Source organism: Scyliorhinus canicula, chromosome 10, assembly GCF_902713615.1.
Source record: "Scyliorhinus canicula chromosome 10, sScyCan1.1, whole genome shotgun sequence".
NCBI lineage: Eukaryota > Metazoa > Chordata > Chondrichthyes > Carcharhiniformes > Scyliorhinidae > Scyliorhinus > Scyliorhinus canicula.
The window spans coordinates 12547517-12565324 of NC_052155.1; the positions used below are offsets into that span (position 1 = coordinate 12547517).

Consider the following 17808-nt stretch of genomic DNA (forward strand, 5'->3'; position numbering starts at 1 on the left):
GGTCATATTCTGCCAGCGACAACACGATCGCACCACCAAACCTATCTTCCGCTTTTCAAGCACCAGAGCTTTTTACATTAATGGGATTATTGACAACACTTATTGTGCACCTCCTGTAAAAATATCTGAGTGGAATACCATAGAGGGACCCTTACCAAATACCAGAATCAAGTACTAAGCTACTCTTATTCGCTCATTGACTATTTTGACCTCCAGTCAACTGAGCACACAATCCCTGTGTCCCTAACTAGAAATCTATCAATGTTACAGATGCCTGGTCATCTCTCAACAAGAGATTGACCAGAACCATAACTTTTTAAAGTTTTTAGACAGTGCGGAAAGATCAATTTGTTCCAGGAATGATCATGTAAGACACAGGGCTTGGTTATTTTATAAACAAACATTAAAACAAAAGAAAAGAAAACAATAGTTTTAAATTTTAAACTTCAACTCTAAGACTAATAGATTACAGGTAGTTTATTAACCCTAGCACACTAGTTACCATTAAACAGCCCTTTAACAGAACATGAAGCATTCATGACAACTTGCACAGGCAGTCAAGGCGATATTTGCATTTACAAAGCAATTTTTCTTCTGTTTGGGACATTTGTTCAGAACCCTTTTCCAAAGCCTGCCTCGGTGGCAACTTACTTCCATGACCTCTCTGGGTCGATTTCCATAGCCTTCTCCTCTACCTATTCTAAACAACACATTCTTCCTCTCGGGCGGCACAGTAGCACTGTTGCTTCACAGCTCCAGGTTCCAGGTTCGATTCCCGGCTTTGGTCACTATCTGTGAAGAGTCTGCACTTACTCCCCATGTCTGCGTGGGTTTCCTCCAGGTGCTCCGGTTTCCTCCCACAACTCCCGAAAGACGTGCTTGTTCGGTGAATTGGACATTTTGAATTCTCCCTCTGTGTACCCAAACAGGCGCCGGAATGTGGCGACTAGGGGATTTTCACACTAACTCAATTGCAGTGTTAATGTAAGTCTACCTGTGACAATAAAGATTATTATTACTATTGACTACCTTTGTGTGCAGTAGGGTTGTACAGCAGTGCATGTGTGCAACCGTACACCACCAAACTGCCAGCGTGAAATCTAAATAGAAAATCTGAGCTGCACTTAACTAACTAATGTAAATTAATAAATGCCCATTAACTCTCAAAGGTTTTTTATTCCTTCCAAATATAATTTCCCCAACTGCTACTAGCTTATCCAATAGAAACATTCAGAGGTTTACCGTCTACATGACCTCCATCTATTTACTTTCCTTGCTGATTTTTAACTGGTCGAATGGATCCGACTGCTGAGGCTGTTTTTCTTTGGCATTAACTAATATTTATAAATTAAACAAATTAATTGCACACAGACGTGCATGGAAAGACCTGAGTGCCTGGCCAAATGTGCCCCAGAGGTACTTATATCAGTGAAGCCTCCCGGTGTAGGTTTCCAAGATTAACTGACTTAGTCACATTCAGAATTGAAGTGACAATTAGATCTTTTGGCTTTCCAAGACTATTATAGATTTAGTCATTTTACTGGTTACTCACGAGATAAATCCATGAAGCTTATTTTTTTGAAACAACCTAAAACTCAATTGTTTTGGTTGGATTACAAAATATTAGATAAAGCTCTGCTATATGCTTAAGATATATGTCTGCAGTAAGCTTAACGTATATCTCTTCTGTGTGCTTGACCTCGATACCACCGTAGCTTTTCCTTTCGGGTAGTGATCATAATTGGAAAAGAACGTTTTGTAGTTATGACATCTTTTGGCCCTGACAGAGAGTTTGAAGCAATGACTCAGTTTATGCAGTGAAACTAACGTCGAGGCTATCAGCATCCGGCATTATTGCGAATAAATTGAACAGCAACCTCTGGCGAAGATACAGGTGCAGATAAAGGCATAAATGCAAAATGTTCTGTCTGAATTACTCCTAATCCTCCAGGAGATGTGCTGTAGCAGAATCTCACCCAGAGACTCACCATTGAAATTGAAATACATGGAATGGTGTGAATTTGTAGTACTTACCACTAGATTCATTAAACTACAGCAACCCCCCCCCCCACCCAGAAAGGTTGGGGCTTGTCCATTCCAGAGTAATTGTATTTTTAACAGCGTGGTCAGTCTTAATGACTGCCAAAAACATCTTGGCACTGAGAATTAACTTTCCAAGTGTGGAGAAACGTTCCATCCAATTTTAATTATTGTTGAAGATTAAAAAAATAAAAAGCACAATTTTTTAACTGATATCTTGGCCGGGATTCTCCGGTATCCGGCGGGCGGGCCGTACCGGCGCCAAGAGCGGCGCGAAACACTCCGGCGTAGGGCCGCCCGGAAGGTGCGGAATACTTTGGGGGCTAAGCCAGCGCTGGAGTGGTTGGCGCCACGCCAACCGGTGCCGAAGGACCTCCACCGGCCGGCGCGAGTTGGCGCATGCGCAGGAGCGCCAGCGTGTTCTGGTGCATGCGCAGAACCGCTGGCGTGTTTCCTGCGCATGCGCAGGGAGTTTCTTCTCCACAACAGACATAGCGGAGCTCTGCACAGAGAATTATGCGAGAGATTTATTCCCAATGTCCGAGCTGATATGCACCCCTCGAGCAACAGCACAAAAAATCCACAATCCGGTCATTATTTCAGTGCTGTCTATGGGAGCTCCTGTGCATATTGCCTGCCGCAAAGGCAATGACTATGATTCAAATGTACTTCATTGACTGGAAGGTACTTTGAGACATCTGGCAACCGTGAAAGGTGCTGCATACATGCTAATCTTCCTTTTTAATATCTGACTGGTTGCGTCTCCATTGCAGCTTAGGCACGGGCAATCCACCAGCGACACTGGCGCCATGACAAAGTACAACTCTCCTCAAATCGATTGATCAGTTCTAATGAGTAAATGTTGTCCAGTGACTTCCAATTGTTTAAATGTTACCACTCTATAAATAGATCGAAACACATAATTTTGGAGAGAACTGTAACTGTCATAGAATGTTGTGGGCTGTCCTGGTTTATCTCAGTCAATATAAACATGCTCATTGTTCTGTGCAGCTGCTTCACATCTGTATCGAGGGCTGGGGAAATTGGCGCTGGTCCGAGCCATTCAGTGTGGACAACATAGGCACATTTGTTAGAAGTATCCAGTACAAGGGAAGAACAGCATCACTGATCATCAAAGTGCAGCCACTTAACAGTGTGCAAAAACAAGTAAGTTACTTTCATGTGGTTGCATATGAAGGCCAACCATTTTTTTTCATATTACAACCCTTTAAATACAGAAGAGTTTGTGGTCTGTAAATATGTTTTCCATTATGTTCTGTTTTTGAGAAGATCCTTCTTTAAAAGCTACGCTGAATATTAAAGCGAAGGCTGAATATTCAAACATGGAAGGAACAAAAAATAAATGGGCGCGATCGAGCGGCCCCCGTTAGCCCCGGGCGCAAATCCTGTATTGGCCGCTGGATCCCAGGAGTGGCCAAAAGCTGGATTTGCATCAGTGAATTCTCAGTTTGACATCTTCCCCACCCACCACCCCTGTCGGCTGGGAGTGAGCCTGATTTCCACATGTTTAAATCAATTTTAGTATAATTGATAGGCTTGAAGCCCGTAGCATCCGCCCATGGCTGCACCCTACCTGGTGGCATAACGTCACACCGGCGTGAATCAGTAGAGTGAAAATCAGTCGTGCTGGCCATGCCTGGGGTGTGGAGGTGCCGGGGCTGCGGGACAAAGCTGGGAATTTACCCCTGGCACAGTGGCAGTGCCAATGCGGCACAGGAAAGGGGAAGTGTTATGGGAATTCTGGCAGGGGGAGTAAATCCCCTCCATTGGTTGGGGCATGGGGGAGGTGGTAGAAGTTCCCCTTCTACCACCTCCCAATGGTAGGAGGGGTCGGAGTCAGGCGTTGGGGGGGGGGGGCTGGTGGAGAGAGGGAAGCGCCCTGATGCCTTCGGGAGAGGTGGGGGGGGGGGGGGGAGCTCCAATGCCTGTGGGGAAGAGCCCATCATTGGCATTGTGGTGGAGGGGGTTCAAGGGTAGCGCTCCGAAGCTTGGAAGGGAGGGGGTCCCAATATCCGATTGGGGGGGAGGGGTCTTAATTGGGGCACTCTGGGCATGTATATGATTTGGCCCCATCCCTCCAGCTGGCTGTGTGATCCTCACCAGCACTGTGAAGTTGCACAAAGTGCTGTTTAATCAGGCGAGAAAAGGCAGCTGTGAAGTCGGCAAGTTTCACACAGCTTTTCTCGCCTGACCAAACACTCCGGCTGCAATTTGGGGAAAATTGCACCCAATGTGATTTTTAAAATAAAGGCATGAATCAGATGTGCCTTTTGCAAGATGTTAAACACAGCGTAGAAAATGCTGAACCGTCTTGCTTAATCTCAAAGCAATAGTTACTACATTTGTCACACTAGTTATACTGCCTCTACATGATCTAATAACACGCGTGAAGAAAATCTGAAAGTGTAGAATAGTTACAACACAGAAGTCTCCCGGTGAGAATTATTATGGTCGGGTGGTTAGAATTACAAGTTTATGCCTCTTCATTGTTGATTGGGGAACCAGTGGAACCAATCTTTCTTTATTTACTCTCTTAACACCCCGCGTAATTTTGAGATCAGACTCCCATTTGACTTTCTCTTCAATGAGAAAAGGTTCCAGTTTTTAAAATCGTTGTTTATAACCATGTGCTCTATTTGGATCCTTTCTATGGCTCCATTCCTGCAGTGGGATGCCCAGAAGTATACACATTATTCTGGACAGCACTCCTTATTGTTGAGAACATTACGGGGTGATTTGATAGAGGTGGCCAAAATTCTGAAGGATTTGGCAGATAGTAAGTAAAAAGGCGAAATGATTTCAAGTGGCTGAAGGGCTTGTCGCCAGTGGACACGGTAAAAGAACCAGCAGTGAGATGAGAAAGTCATTTTGCAGCAAATTGCTATGATCTGAAAGGTTGGTCGAAGCTGATCCAATAAAAGGAAAGAGTGTATTCGAAGGAGGAACATTTGCAGAGCTATGGAAAAAGTGCATAGCGGTGGAGCTAATTGTATAGCTCTCTCAAAGAGTGGACACAGGCATACGCATCCATGTGGACTCCTCCTATACTATGATTCTGTGGTAAATCAAAAAACCAAAGGGTGTATGTGCAAAATAAAGTGTTTGAGATGTCAATGTTCAAATACTTGTGTTTGGTCATAAACCAATGTTCAAAATGCAAGCCGGAAACATACTTTGAATCTGGTTTTGTACCTTGTGCACAGTACACAAGAATGATTGTTATAATTTCAAAGTAATCTATCTGTATCAGAAAATATATGAAGTCCCTGATTATTATGTGCAATAGTGCCCTCAAGGAATATGAGGCGTTCTGTTTCTTTCCGCTGATTATTTTTCAACCCATAATTGCGAAAATGCCAACAATTCCTGATGTTGTTCCCTTTCAGATAATTATTTGTGGAAGACAAGCTATTTGCAGCTACTTAAACCAGGACGTAGAGCTGAAGGTGGTGCAGCATTGCAGTGGGCAGGATGGACAAGTGTCGATCAAAGAACATCTTAGCTGCTTGCCGTTGAATCAGAAGATGCCATCTTTTGTTCTTGAGGACACAGAGTTCATTGAGCTGTGCATCAGGCTGGAAGGGAATGACACAGGCTGGTCGCCAGATGTGTGTCTGGAATCTCTTCAATCTGATGGCAACATAGTCATTCAGGTATTCAAATCGTTTGTCATGACCATAGGCACAGCAGAAGGCCAATCGGGCCTGTTCTGCCATTTCACTTGGATCACGGCTAATTTGTACATTAACCCCACCTACCTGCTTCGGTTCCATAATCCTTAATACCCTTGCCTAACAAAAAATCTATCAATCTCGGTTTTGACATTTTTATGTGGAGATGCCGGCGTTGGACTGGGGTGGGAACAGTAAGAAGTCTTACAACACCAGGTTAAAGTCCAACAGGCTTTTTTCGAATCGCTAGCTGTCAGAACACTGCTCCTTCATCAGATGAGTCACATCTTGAGAAGGTGAAATTTTTAGTTGGAACACACCAGCTTCAATAGCTTTTTTGGGGGAGAAATTTCCGCCAGATCTTGTGTGAAGAAATGATTCCTGACGTCACAACTGAATGGCCTGTCTCCGATCTTTTCTGGACTCCCAGGTCAGAGGAGATAATTTGTCTCTCAACCCCCATTAGTCACCTTCGACACCTTAATTGTTGCGCAAGAATGTTTCCCCTTTCTGGGGAAGCGCATAACTAGATGCTGTCAATATGAGATAGTCACCAAGAGCTCCAAGACCAGTATAGTACCTCAAAACTAGCAACCATGGGACCAAATCTGCCCCATATTTCAGAACTTGTCTGTTTTGGAGAATAAACAGAACCTTAAGTGAATTAATTTTTTTAAAAAAGTATTTTAATTCAAATTTTTAGCATTTTAACATTTTACAAAACAAAACAAAAACATTCCACCCCCAAATACAATAAGCACTGCACTAACCTCCCCCCAACAGTTAACAGTAACTAGCTCTCCAAAATGCAAAATAAACAAGCTCCAGCTCTTGTGGCACCCCTCATTTGCCCCACTTCGGGCAAATTTCACCTTCTCAAGATGCAAGAGCTCCATTAGATTCCCCAGCCATGATGAGGCACTGACTGGAGACGCTGATCTCCACACCAACAGAACCCACCTGCAAGCTGACAACGAGTCGAAAGCTAAAACATCTGCTCCCACTCCCGACTGCAGCTCCGGCAGGTCCGGCATCCCGTATATGGCTCCCCGGGGACCCGGCTTCAAATCCACATACAGGACCGCCGACATGGTGCTGAAAAACAACCCCCAAAATGTCTCCAACTTCAGGCAGGACCAGAACATGAGCGCATGGCTAGCTAGGCTGCCATCGTTCACAAGTATCCTCTACCCCATCAAACAGCTGGCTCATCCTTGACTTCGTCAAATGTGCACTGTGCACCTCCTTCAACTGTATCAATTCCAGCCTCACACACGAGATTGAGGCATTCACCCTCTGCAGCACCTCACACCACAGTCCCTCCTCCAGCGCCATCCCCAACTCCTCCTCCCACTTGACCATAATCTCTTCATTGACACCTTATCCTCCTACAAAATCCTCACATAAATCTAAAAGACGGCCCCACCCTTTACCGACACCACCTCCTCCAACAACGAGGAGGCAGACGCTGTCAGAAAGGTCGAAAAAACCTTTCTAGCAAAGTCCCGCACCTGCATATACCGAAAACCCTCCTCACGCAGAAACTCAAATTGCCCCCTCAACCCCTCCAAGCTTGTGAACCAGTTATCCAAAAAACATCTTCATCTCCTTCATTCCCCTCTCTTCCCATCCCGGGAACCTCTCATCCATCCTCCCCGGCTCAAATCCATGATTCCCCCGGATCGACATCAGCCTCGATGTCGCTCCCAACCTAAAGTGCTGCTGAAATTGCCTCCAAATTTTCATCGTGACAACCACCACAGGATCTCCCTGGGGTAAAAGTAAGCGGTGCCTTCAACCACAACCTCGAACAAGAACCTACCTCCATCCTCACCCATAAAGCCTCCGTCTTCCTATTTCAGCCCTACACCTTCTCCGCGTTCGCCGCCCAGTAATAATGCAACACGTTTGCAAGGCCCAACAACCCCCCCGCCCAACTGCATGCCCCTCAAGTGCCTTATCTTGGCCACCTTCCCTGCCCAAACAAATGACTAAACCTATCTGTTCACCCCCTTAAAAAACAACTTTGGCAAAAAGACGGTCAGGCCCTGAAATATGAATAAAAACCCCGGCAAATGTTCATCTAAACTGCCTGTACCCGACCTGCCTGCGACAGTGGAAGACTGTCTCATCTCAGTACATTTGTTTTCACCCTCCCAACCAGACTCGTAAAATTCAGCTCACGAAGCTGCGCCCAATCCCGGGCTACCTGCACCCCCAAATACGTGAAATGGCTTGTTGCCACCCGAAACGGCAGCCCTCCTTCTCCCCCCCCCCCCCCCCCCCCCCCCCCCGCCTCCTTCTAACCCCCAACCCTGGAGAAGACACCACAAAATACTCGCTTTTCCCCAAATTCAACTTGTATCCTGAAAACACCCCAAATCTCTTAAACAGACCCATTATGTCCCCCACCGAGGAACTCAGTGTAAGTAGAAGCAAATGGGCAGACAGCAACGTCTTTACGTTGCCCGTGGCAGAATCCAGAGTGTGGGCACCTCCATACCTTTTCTCTTTGCAGCAACAAAGCAATCTAACCAATATGTTCAACAATGGATGCCAAATAATAATAATTATTATTATTGTCACTTGAAAATCGAATTGAGTGATTTTTCAGCCCCGTCACATTTTGGGGGGGGGGGGGGGGGGGGGGGGGGGGGGGCCGAAAATGGGACGAACCATTCAAAAGTCCCCTCTGGTTTGCGGGGTGCGGCAATAAAGTTCTACCTTTGGTGGGTGTGTGTGTGTGTGTGTGTGTTGCTGCATATCTTACAGATGGTGAGTGTCATTAATAGCTGTAGGATACTAATTTCATTTGATTTTGATTTTCAAATGCTACGAACGGACAGCTTGGAGGTATGCCGCCTGCTCTGGTTAGAGCGAACAGTGAAACACGCATGCATACTTAATCGCACTCAGCTCTTTTTAGTTGCATCGTTAAATGAGAGCTGACAACTCCTATCTACTCTACCTGGAACCAATATGAATCCAAACCACGCAACGCTTTTCCTAACCTCCTCCTCCTCCACCATGCTTGACCCAGTAAGGAAGTGCCAAATGGATGCAATTATAATCCATTACAGTGCAAAATGAGAGCTACTTTGCACCAGCACAGGTGATGCAATGCAATTGGCCATAAGACACCAATTAAGATAATTGCACAAGGTTTGGAGTTTGGCCACATTCGTTCCTGCCACGAAACTTGTAAAATCAGTCCTCAAAATAAAGAGAATGGACCAAGCATAAAATAATAAAGTGGAAATTCATTTCATATTAATATAGCTTTCACTTCCTCATAGCCCCCTTCAGAAAATTAACTCTTCTTTCCTTCTTGTTGATCTTCGCAGGTGCCCAATTCAAATGGCTCCACGTTGCATGTGTGGTGCACTTGTTTGAGCTTGGATGCCAAATCCCCTGTACAGCAGAGAGTGGTGAGTGTTTTATTCCCCTTCAGCTCTTCCAAAACCCAATTTGTTTCTGCCAAGCGACAACAGTTTTGATATCTTTATTCACTCCCCTGATTACAATGGTGCCAGAACTAGAAAGTTCACATGTGTAGACTTTGGGAAGAACGTTGGTATTCAGATAAATTATTTTCATTCTTTCATAGAAAACTGGCTAGGCCAGGATTTATTGTCCATCCCTAATTGCCCTTGAGAAGGTGGGGGAGGGGGGAAGAGGGAAGAGCAGCTCTCGGACCTGCTGCTGGTTGCACGCAGAGTCTGTCTCTCCTGAGCGCTGGAAACGGCGAAATCTCGGCCAGTCGTCAGTTTGCGATGGAGGAATTGCAAACTTTGCTCCTGGCGCTGATTGTTTTTTTTTGGAGGGGGGAAATGTTTTTCTATTAAAGCACTTGTGGTCGAAACAGAAGTTGTACATTTGAATGCACCCCCACATAGGAGGAGTAAGTCCTATTTCTAGAATCTGAAAAGGGGCGACAAAAAAAAAGAAACAAACTTTATATAACCCCAATGTTATTCCATTGAAATTTTTCCATTTCAAACGCAAATCCAAATTGGGGCAAGACCAATTCTGATGGTAGCAGGGTAGCATGGTGGTTAGCATAAATGCTTCACAGCTCCAGGGTCCCAGGTTCGATTCCCGGCTGGGTCACTGTCTGTGTGGAGTCTGCATGTCCTCCCCCTGTGTGCGTGGGTTTCCTCCGGGTGCTCCGGTTTCCTCCCACAGTCCAAAGATGTGCGGGTTAGGTGGATTGGCCATGCTAAATTGCCCGTAGTGTCCTAATAAAAGTAAGGTTAAGGGGGGGGTTGTTGGGTTACGGGTATAGGGTGGATACGTGGGTTTGAGTGGGGTGATCATGGCTCGGCACAACATTGAGGGCCGAAGGGCCTGTTCTGTGCTGTACTGTTCTATGTTCTATGTTCTAAGGTTGTACTGAGCTGCTGCCTTGAAGTTCATTGCAGTTCATGTGGTGCGGGTGCACCCACGTTGTTGTAGGAAGGGTGCTCCAGGATTTTGACCCAGCGACAGTGAAGGAATGGCAATTCCAAATCAGGGTGGTGTGTGCCTTGGAGAGGAACTTGCAGATGATGGTGTTCCCATGCATCTGCCGCCCTCGTCCTTTTAGGTAGTAGAGGTTAGGGATTTGGAAGATGCTGTCAAAGTAGCCTTGGTGAGATGCTGCAGTGCATCGTGTTAATGGTACATGCTGCTGTCGTCAGTGGTGGAGGGAGTGAATATTGAAGGTGGTGGATGAGGTGCCAATCCAAGGCTTGTTTGTCCTGGATAGTTTTGAGTTTCTTAATTGTTGTTGAATTTGCACGTATCCAGACAAGTGAAGAGTATTCCATCACACTTGTGACTTGAAGGAGGTGGACAAACTTTGGGGAGTCAACAGGTGAATTACTCTGCAGAATACCTAGCCTCTGATCGTCTCTTGTAGTCACGGTATTTATATGGCAGGTCCAGTTGAGTTTCTGATCCATGGTAACCCCCAGGATGTTGATAGTGGGGCTTCAGCAGTGGTAGTGAATGCCATAGGGAGATGGTTAGATTATCTCTTGGTCATTGCTTGGCACTTGTGTGGCCCAGTCACTGGAGGTTTGAGGGTCAAATCACAGGAAGTTAACATGCATGTAGGAAACAAGTAGAAAGATATTGCAAGGGCAGGGGCGGGGTGGGGGGGGGGGGGGGGGGGGGAGGTGGGGGGGCGTGCGTGGTTTGAGCATAAGAATAAGGGAGTCTTGATGCACTTGCAAAGGGCTTTGGTAAAACTACACGGACATAGAAAATAGAAGCAGGAGGAGGCCATTTGGCCCTTCGAGCCTGTTTCACCATACATTATGATCACAGCTGATCATCAAGTTCAATACTCTGATTCCACCTTTCCCCATATCCCTTGATTCCTTTAGCCCCAAGAGCTATATCTAATTCCTTTATTAAATTACACAATGTTTTGGCCTCAGCTACTTCCTGTGATAGTGAATTCCACAGATTCACCACTCTCTGGGTGAAGAAATGGGGCAGCACGGTAGCACAAGTGGATAGCACTGTGGCTTCACAGCGCCAGGGTCCCAGTTTCGATTCCCCACTGGGTCACTGTCGGTGCGGAGTCTGCATGTTGTCCCCGTGTATGCGTGCGTTTCCTCCGGGTGCTCCGGTTTCCTCCCACAGTCCAATGACGTGCAGGTTAGGTGGATTGGCCATGCTAAATTGCCCTTAGTGACCAAAAATGTTAGGACGGGTTATTGGGTTACGGGGATAGGGTGCAAGTGAGGGCTTAAGTGGGTCGGTGCTGACCCGATGGGCCGAATGGCCTCCTTCTGCACTGTATGTTCTATGTTCGAAGAAATCTCTCCTCACCTCACCTCCTAAAAGGTTTACCCCCTTTATCCTCAAACTATGACTCCTAGTTCTGTATTATCCCACCTTTGAATCGGTTAGGAATGTATTCACTGGAGTTCAGAAGAATGAGGTGGGATCTCATAGAAACCTATGAAATTCTGCCATAACTAGACAGAGTAGATGCAGGAAGGATGTTCCCGATGGTGGATCTGTCCAGAACTGAGGCGTCGCAGTCTGAGGCATTTAAGGTAGAGATGAGGAGAAATTTCTTCACCCAAAGAGTGGTCGGCCTGTGGAACTCATTGCAACAGAAAGTAGTTGAGGCCAAAACATGTTTTCAAGAAGCAGTTAGACATTGCACTTAGGGCAAAGGAGATCAAAGAATATGGGGGGAAAGCAGAATCAGGCTATTGAGTTGGATGATTAGCCATAATCATAATGAATGTCAGATCAGGCTCGAAGAGTTTTTTGGTCCACTCCTGCTCCTATTTTTTATGTTCTTGCATTCTAATAGCAATTCCAATATGATCCCTCATTATCTGTCCTCTTCAACACACCTCTTAAAACTTGCCGTTTGGTCAAACCTTTGTGCCCAGCCATTGTCCATCCTTATGTGGCGCAGTGTCAAATGTGATAACCTTCCTGTGAAACACCTTGGGATGGTTCACCACGTTATAGGCGTTAATAGTAAATTAATTGTTTTATTAAAATACATAGCTAAATTATTTTGAGGAAAATATCAACATCCTGGGGGTTACCATTGATCAGAAATTGAGCTGGACTAGCCATATAAATACTGTGATTACAAGAGCAGGTCCGAGACTTGGAATCCTGCTGTGAGTAACTCACCTGTTGACTCCCCAAAGCCTGTCTACGACCTGCAAGACACAAGTCAAAAGTGGGATGGAATACTCTCCACTTGCCTGGACGAGTGCAGCTCTAACAACACTCAAGAAGCTCAATACCATCCAGAACAAAGCAACCCACTTGATTAACACCCCTTGCTCTCTCCACCATCGACGAACAGTGGCAGCCGTGTGTACCATCTACAAGATGCACTGCAGGAACCCAGCAAGGCTCCTTAAGCAGCGCCAAACCCGCGACCACCACCATCTAGAAGGACAAGGCCAACAGACACGTGGGAATCCCACCACCTGGAGCTTCCCCTCCAAGTCACTCACCATCCTGACTTGGAAATATATCACCGTTCCTTCATTGTCGCTGGATGAAAATCCTTGAACTCCCTCCCTAACAGCACTGTGAGTGCACTTACAACTCGGGGACTGCGGCGTTCAAGTAGGCATCTCACCACCACCTTCTGAAGGGCAACTTGGGATGGACAATAAATGCTGGCCTAGCCAACGATGTCCACTTCCTCTAAATTAATTTTAAAAACATAGAAATTGGGGACAGCTGGGACATTGTGTGTGTGAGAGGAGACCTAAAAGGCTGAACAAAGTCAATTAACTCTCTCAGTAAAGAAAAGTTCTGTGGCGTGGCTTTGACTTGACCAACCAGCTTGAATTCTAAGAAAGGGTACTATATAAGTGCAACTTGTTGTTGCACCATCAATGACATTAGAACTGTGCCCTAAACGAGTCAACATCTTCAGAAGTATATTTTGTACTCGGACACGAATGACAAGAGTAAAATTATTTTATTCCTCAAACCACATTGCCATTCTTCCCTGCCCTCATACTGTCCTTCTCTTTGCTGATGGATTGATTTTCCTCAGAGCTGAGGCACGTTTCATTACTTGTGTTTCAATTTCAGCTGTTTTTCAGCCCCCTGTTTATCATGAGAAGCCATCTCCCGGATCCTATTATTCTCCATGTGGAGAGGCGAAGCTTGGGTTTGAAAGACCCTCAAGTCATTACTGGAAAAGGGAAGGAAGAGCCACTTCTGAATGTGGAGCCAGAAGTTGTGCACCATTTGACATTTCAAGCCAGGTAACTAAAATTCCTGCCAGTGGCCGATTCTTCACCTTGTTCCAGACATTCTGACATATGCTTACAATGTAATTTGATGAAGCTTCTTTGTCAAATTCCTAGTCTGTAATACTTGCCTGTGTGCAGTGGCATTTTGAAAGGATACAATTAGTGGTGACTTGTTATGTTTGCCTACATTGTACATTTTGTGCTCTGATGTAAATTAATGAATCAGTGGGGAAGGGTGGGAAAAGTGCTGCTGATGTCGTCATTCCTCTGTTTGGTCTGCAAATATACTGATGCAAAATGCTATGTGACTTGGCATGTTGAGCCGGGAGGCAGAAAATTAAGAACTCAAATGGAAATAAAAGACCCGATTTCGTAAAAAGAAATCAGAGCCCGCCCTGGGTGGGTTTAGCGGGGTCGCTCCGGGCACTTGTAGCTATTTCTGCCTCCGCCGGGGAACGCGAGCCAAGGCCGCGCTTCGCGCATTTCCTACACTGAGGAGCTCTGATGAGCGGAGCTCCCCTGTGCAGGAAGAGATCATTGGCACCCCAAACCCTCCATCGTCGACGTGACCCCCGGACCCTCCCAACACCCAATTCACCTGTAGGGAGGTCCTCGGTACCTTCGCACCCCACCTCACATGGGCAGGGCACTTCTGGGCTCAATCCCCAGCGCAGGCAAGATGCCAGCCTGGCAGCTTGGCGCTGCAAGGGTAGCACCCAGATGGCCCTGCCAGGGTGCCCAAGTAGCCCTTCCAGACTGGCAGTGGCAAGGTACCCTGGCTGAAGGCTGACCACCCAGGAGCCTCCGTTCGCCTGGGAGAACCCCCCCTACCAAGTGCCGGTCCGCCTGTTCCCCATTTGTGGGCCGGGGTGGAAACGCACAAATTATCCCGATGGCTGCACTGCAACAATTTTACGCTGGAAGACATGTTAGTTGTGTCGTAACGCGACTCCCGTCCCTATCATAAGAACATAAGAACTAGGAGCAGGAGTAGGCCATCTGGCCCCTCGAGCCTGCTCCGCCATTCAATTAGATCATGGCTGATCTTTTGTGGACTCAGCTCCACTTTCCGGCCCGAACACCATAACCCTTAATCCCTTTATTCTTCAAAAAACTATCTATCTTTATCTTAAAAACATGTAATGAAGGAGCCTCAACTGCTTCACTGGGCAAGGATTTCCATAGATTCACAACCCTTTGGGTGAAGAAGTTCCTCCTAAACTCAGTCCTAAATCTACTTCCCCTTATTTTGAGGCTATGTCCCCTAGTTCTGCTGTCACCCGCCAGTGGAAACAACCTGCCCGCATCTATCCTATCTATTCCCTTCATAATTTTAAATGTTTCTATAAGATCCTCCCATCCTATCATGGGAGGAAGTCCTGCTTTAGGGTGCTACTGGCCAATCAGCTGTATAGTGGCTCTATAATCTGGAGCTCTGGAGTGGCAGCCAATGCTGGGACTACAGGAAGTCCCACCAGGCCGAGGATCCCAGGCAAACATCAACCTCATCCAACCCTGCATAAGGAAATTGTGTTTAAAGAGCTGGTCAATGAATTGTAATAATGGATCCCCCCTCCTTCCCAGGGAGGAAGATGAAGCATCCCAATGTGCAGTCCCCATCTCAACGGTCCTTATTCAGCAGATCGTCCGTGGACCACAAAATGATTGTACTGTTGGCAAGTTACTTGCAGAGTTCTACAATGCGGACACTGATCCACAGCTCCCGTGGCCCTACGTAACAAAGGAAACTGACAGGTAATGCAGTTAAACCCTGTACCTTCTTGCTTACTGTGCCTCCAGCGCTGGGAATAGGTTAAATATGTGATGCAAATTGATGCAATTAGGGTGTCTGTTACTTTGGTATATTTAAGCTGAAATATGCTTTAATCAAAAGGCACATAACTGTTGCCAGATATAAACAATTGTGTCTAATAATGTTTCACATAGCTCTTTGGTGTCTTCTCTTATCAAATTCTTTACATTTTCAGTGGATTAAGAAAAAAATCTTCAGGGAGGGAGCAGTCTGACTTTAAACTGTATGAGCTTGTTTCTGAAAGGGCTTACCGTATCATTTGCATTCGTGAAAATATTTATTTTAGAGATAAAACATATACTCTTACAATGCTTTGTTTATAACATGACCATTTTCTTTACAAGCCTGCCACGGCTGTGTGACAGTCATTTGATCCCCAAGCTGCCTTTTTAAAGTTCTGAGTCAAAAACATTATATCAACTGGTAATCCGCATTCAGGATGATAAATGTCATTTTAGCTAGGCCTGGGAAGATTGTACAGTAACACAAAAGAATTTGTGGATAATCTTTATGTAATCATTTTCTGGCAGTCTTTTAAAAGCCAGAACAATTTTTAAGGATCTGCCACTTTTGACATGAAGAATTATGACAGCTTAAATACTTGTTTCAAGCGCATAACTGCCAGCAAGGATAATGAAGGACTAATCTGTTTCTTTTGATGTGAATTTGAACCGAGCAGCAGGAACAGCAGCGAGCTGCTTGCTCAGTGGGACAGTCCGATGCAAGTTAAGCTGTCTGCCTGGAAGCCCTGTCTCAATACACTTCTTGTTGAACTGCTACCTTGGGCCTTGTTTGTCAACCAATCCAAATGGGACCTCTGGCTCTTTGAAGGCGAGAAGATAGTCGTGCAGGTCCCTGCTGGGAAAATAATTGTCCCACCGAACTTTCAGGTAAACGTATTTTTTAAAAATAATTTAGATTACCCAGTTATTTTTTCCAATTAAGGGGCAATTTAGCGTTGCCAATCCATCTAACCTGCACATCTTTGGGTTGTGGGAGTGAAACCCATGCAAACACAGGGATAAACGTATTAACAAATTTTCTTTGTGTTTTCAAAAAGAAAAGTTTTAATGCTTTTGAAAAGTGCTGCGTTTTACTTTGGGGGAAAGGTTTGTGGTGTGCATTTGTGTTTATTAAGAGCTGAACTAACAATTTCGCCAAATACCCATATCAGCCTGCACACTGAGAAGAACTGCATCCAAGCAGTTAGCGGATATAAATCCTTTGGGTCCCAGGCAGGGTCTTATTTTATTTTTTTCACAGGCAAATGGGCGGTGCTGGCAATTCAGGTCAGCATTTCTAACTCATCCCTAATTGCCCTCGGCTCACCACCACCTTGAATATAACTGAGTGGCTTGCACAGCCATATCAGAGGGCAAATCAGATTCAGCCACATTGCTGACTGTTTACTGGGTAAAGAGGGCAGAATTCCTGCCATAAAGGACATTAGTGAACCAGATGGTTCTTTCATGACAACCTGACAGATGCCTGATCACCATTACTGAGACTAACCTTGCATTCAAGATTAATTTGATATACATTCCCCAACTGCCAAAGTGGGATTTGAATTCATGTCTCTGGGTTTTTAGTCTTAGCTTCACTAATTTGTTTATTTTATCTATTTTAAAAGGAATTGAAAGCTAGGTGGTACATTTTTTATTTTTTTTATAAATTTAGAGTACCCAATTCATTGTTTCCAATTTAAGGGGCAATTTAGCGTGGCCAATCCACCTACACTGCACATCTTTGGGTTGTGGGGGTGAAACCCATGCAAACACGGGGAGAATGTGCAAACTCCACACCGACAGTGACCCAGAGCCGGGATCGAACCTGGGACCTCGGCGCCGTGAGGCTGCAGGGCTAACCCACTGCGCCACCGTGCTGCCCAGCTAGGTGGTACATTGGTGCTCTGACGCTGTGCTGCACCCTGGAAAGACCCAGAAAGCGAGAGAATGAGTCACTGGGATTAAACATGCACCTTCCCGGTTATGCTTAAAGACTTTTTGTTTACCCATTATGGAGTCTTACAGCACTAAAGGCCGCCATTTGCACCATCCTGGAAGAGCCGTTCAATTAGCCTCACTCCCCTGTTGTTTCCCTCGTAGACCTGCAAAACTCCTCCCTTCGAATAATGATCTAATTCCCTTTTCAAAGTTATTTTCCACCAGAGGAACACGAGTTTGTTCCGCCACACAGTGAGATCATGGCTTATCTCTTTCCCGGTGGCTGTAGGAAGAAGGTTCACTCATGAAGCTGCATCTCCCTCAATACCTTTGGTCAACAAAAATCTACCATTCGTATATTTAACACTAACAATTGACCTCTCATCATCTATAGCGTGTGGAACAATAAATATCGACTATCCTTGGCATTTTCTAACGTGGCTTCTGGAAAGCTTGCCTTTCCTTTCTAGGTTGTATCGCCTCATCATAAACTACACAATCATACAAATTAGGAGCAGATGTAGGCCACTCGGTCCCTCAAGCCTACTCCGCCTTCCTCTTAATTTTTTTCTGCGTGTCAC

At 45.6% G+C, this 17808-nt stretch overlaps 1 protein-coding gene across 3 annotated transcripts in view; it reads left to right on the forward strand.

Annotated features, from left to right (window-relative positions):
• Positions 1-17808, forward strand: part of LOC119972233 (vacuolar protein sorting-associated protein 13B-like) — a 1046946-nt gene that overhangs the window by 956810 nt on the left and 72328 nt on the right. For all 3 annotated transcript variants that reach the window (XM_038808618.1, XM_038808616.1, XM_038808617.1), the window contains exons 44-49: positions 3052-3207; positions 5448-5714; positions 9077-9160; positions 13308-13483; positions 15056-15226; positions 15964-16174. In XM_038808618.1, coding sequence (XP_038664546.1) covers positions 3052-3207; positions 5448-5714; positions 9077-9160; positions 13308-13483; positions 15056-15226; positions 15964-16174 — 1065 coding nt within the window. The remainder of the gene's footprint in view (positions 1-3051; positions 3208-5447; positions 5715-9076; positions 9161-13307; positions 13484-15055; positions 15227-15963; positions 16175-17808) is intronic.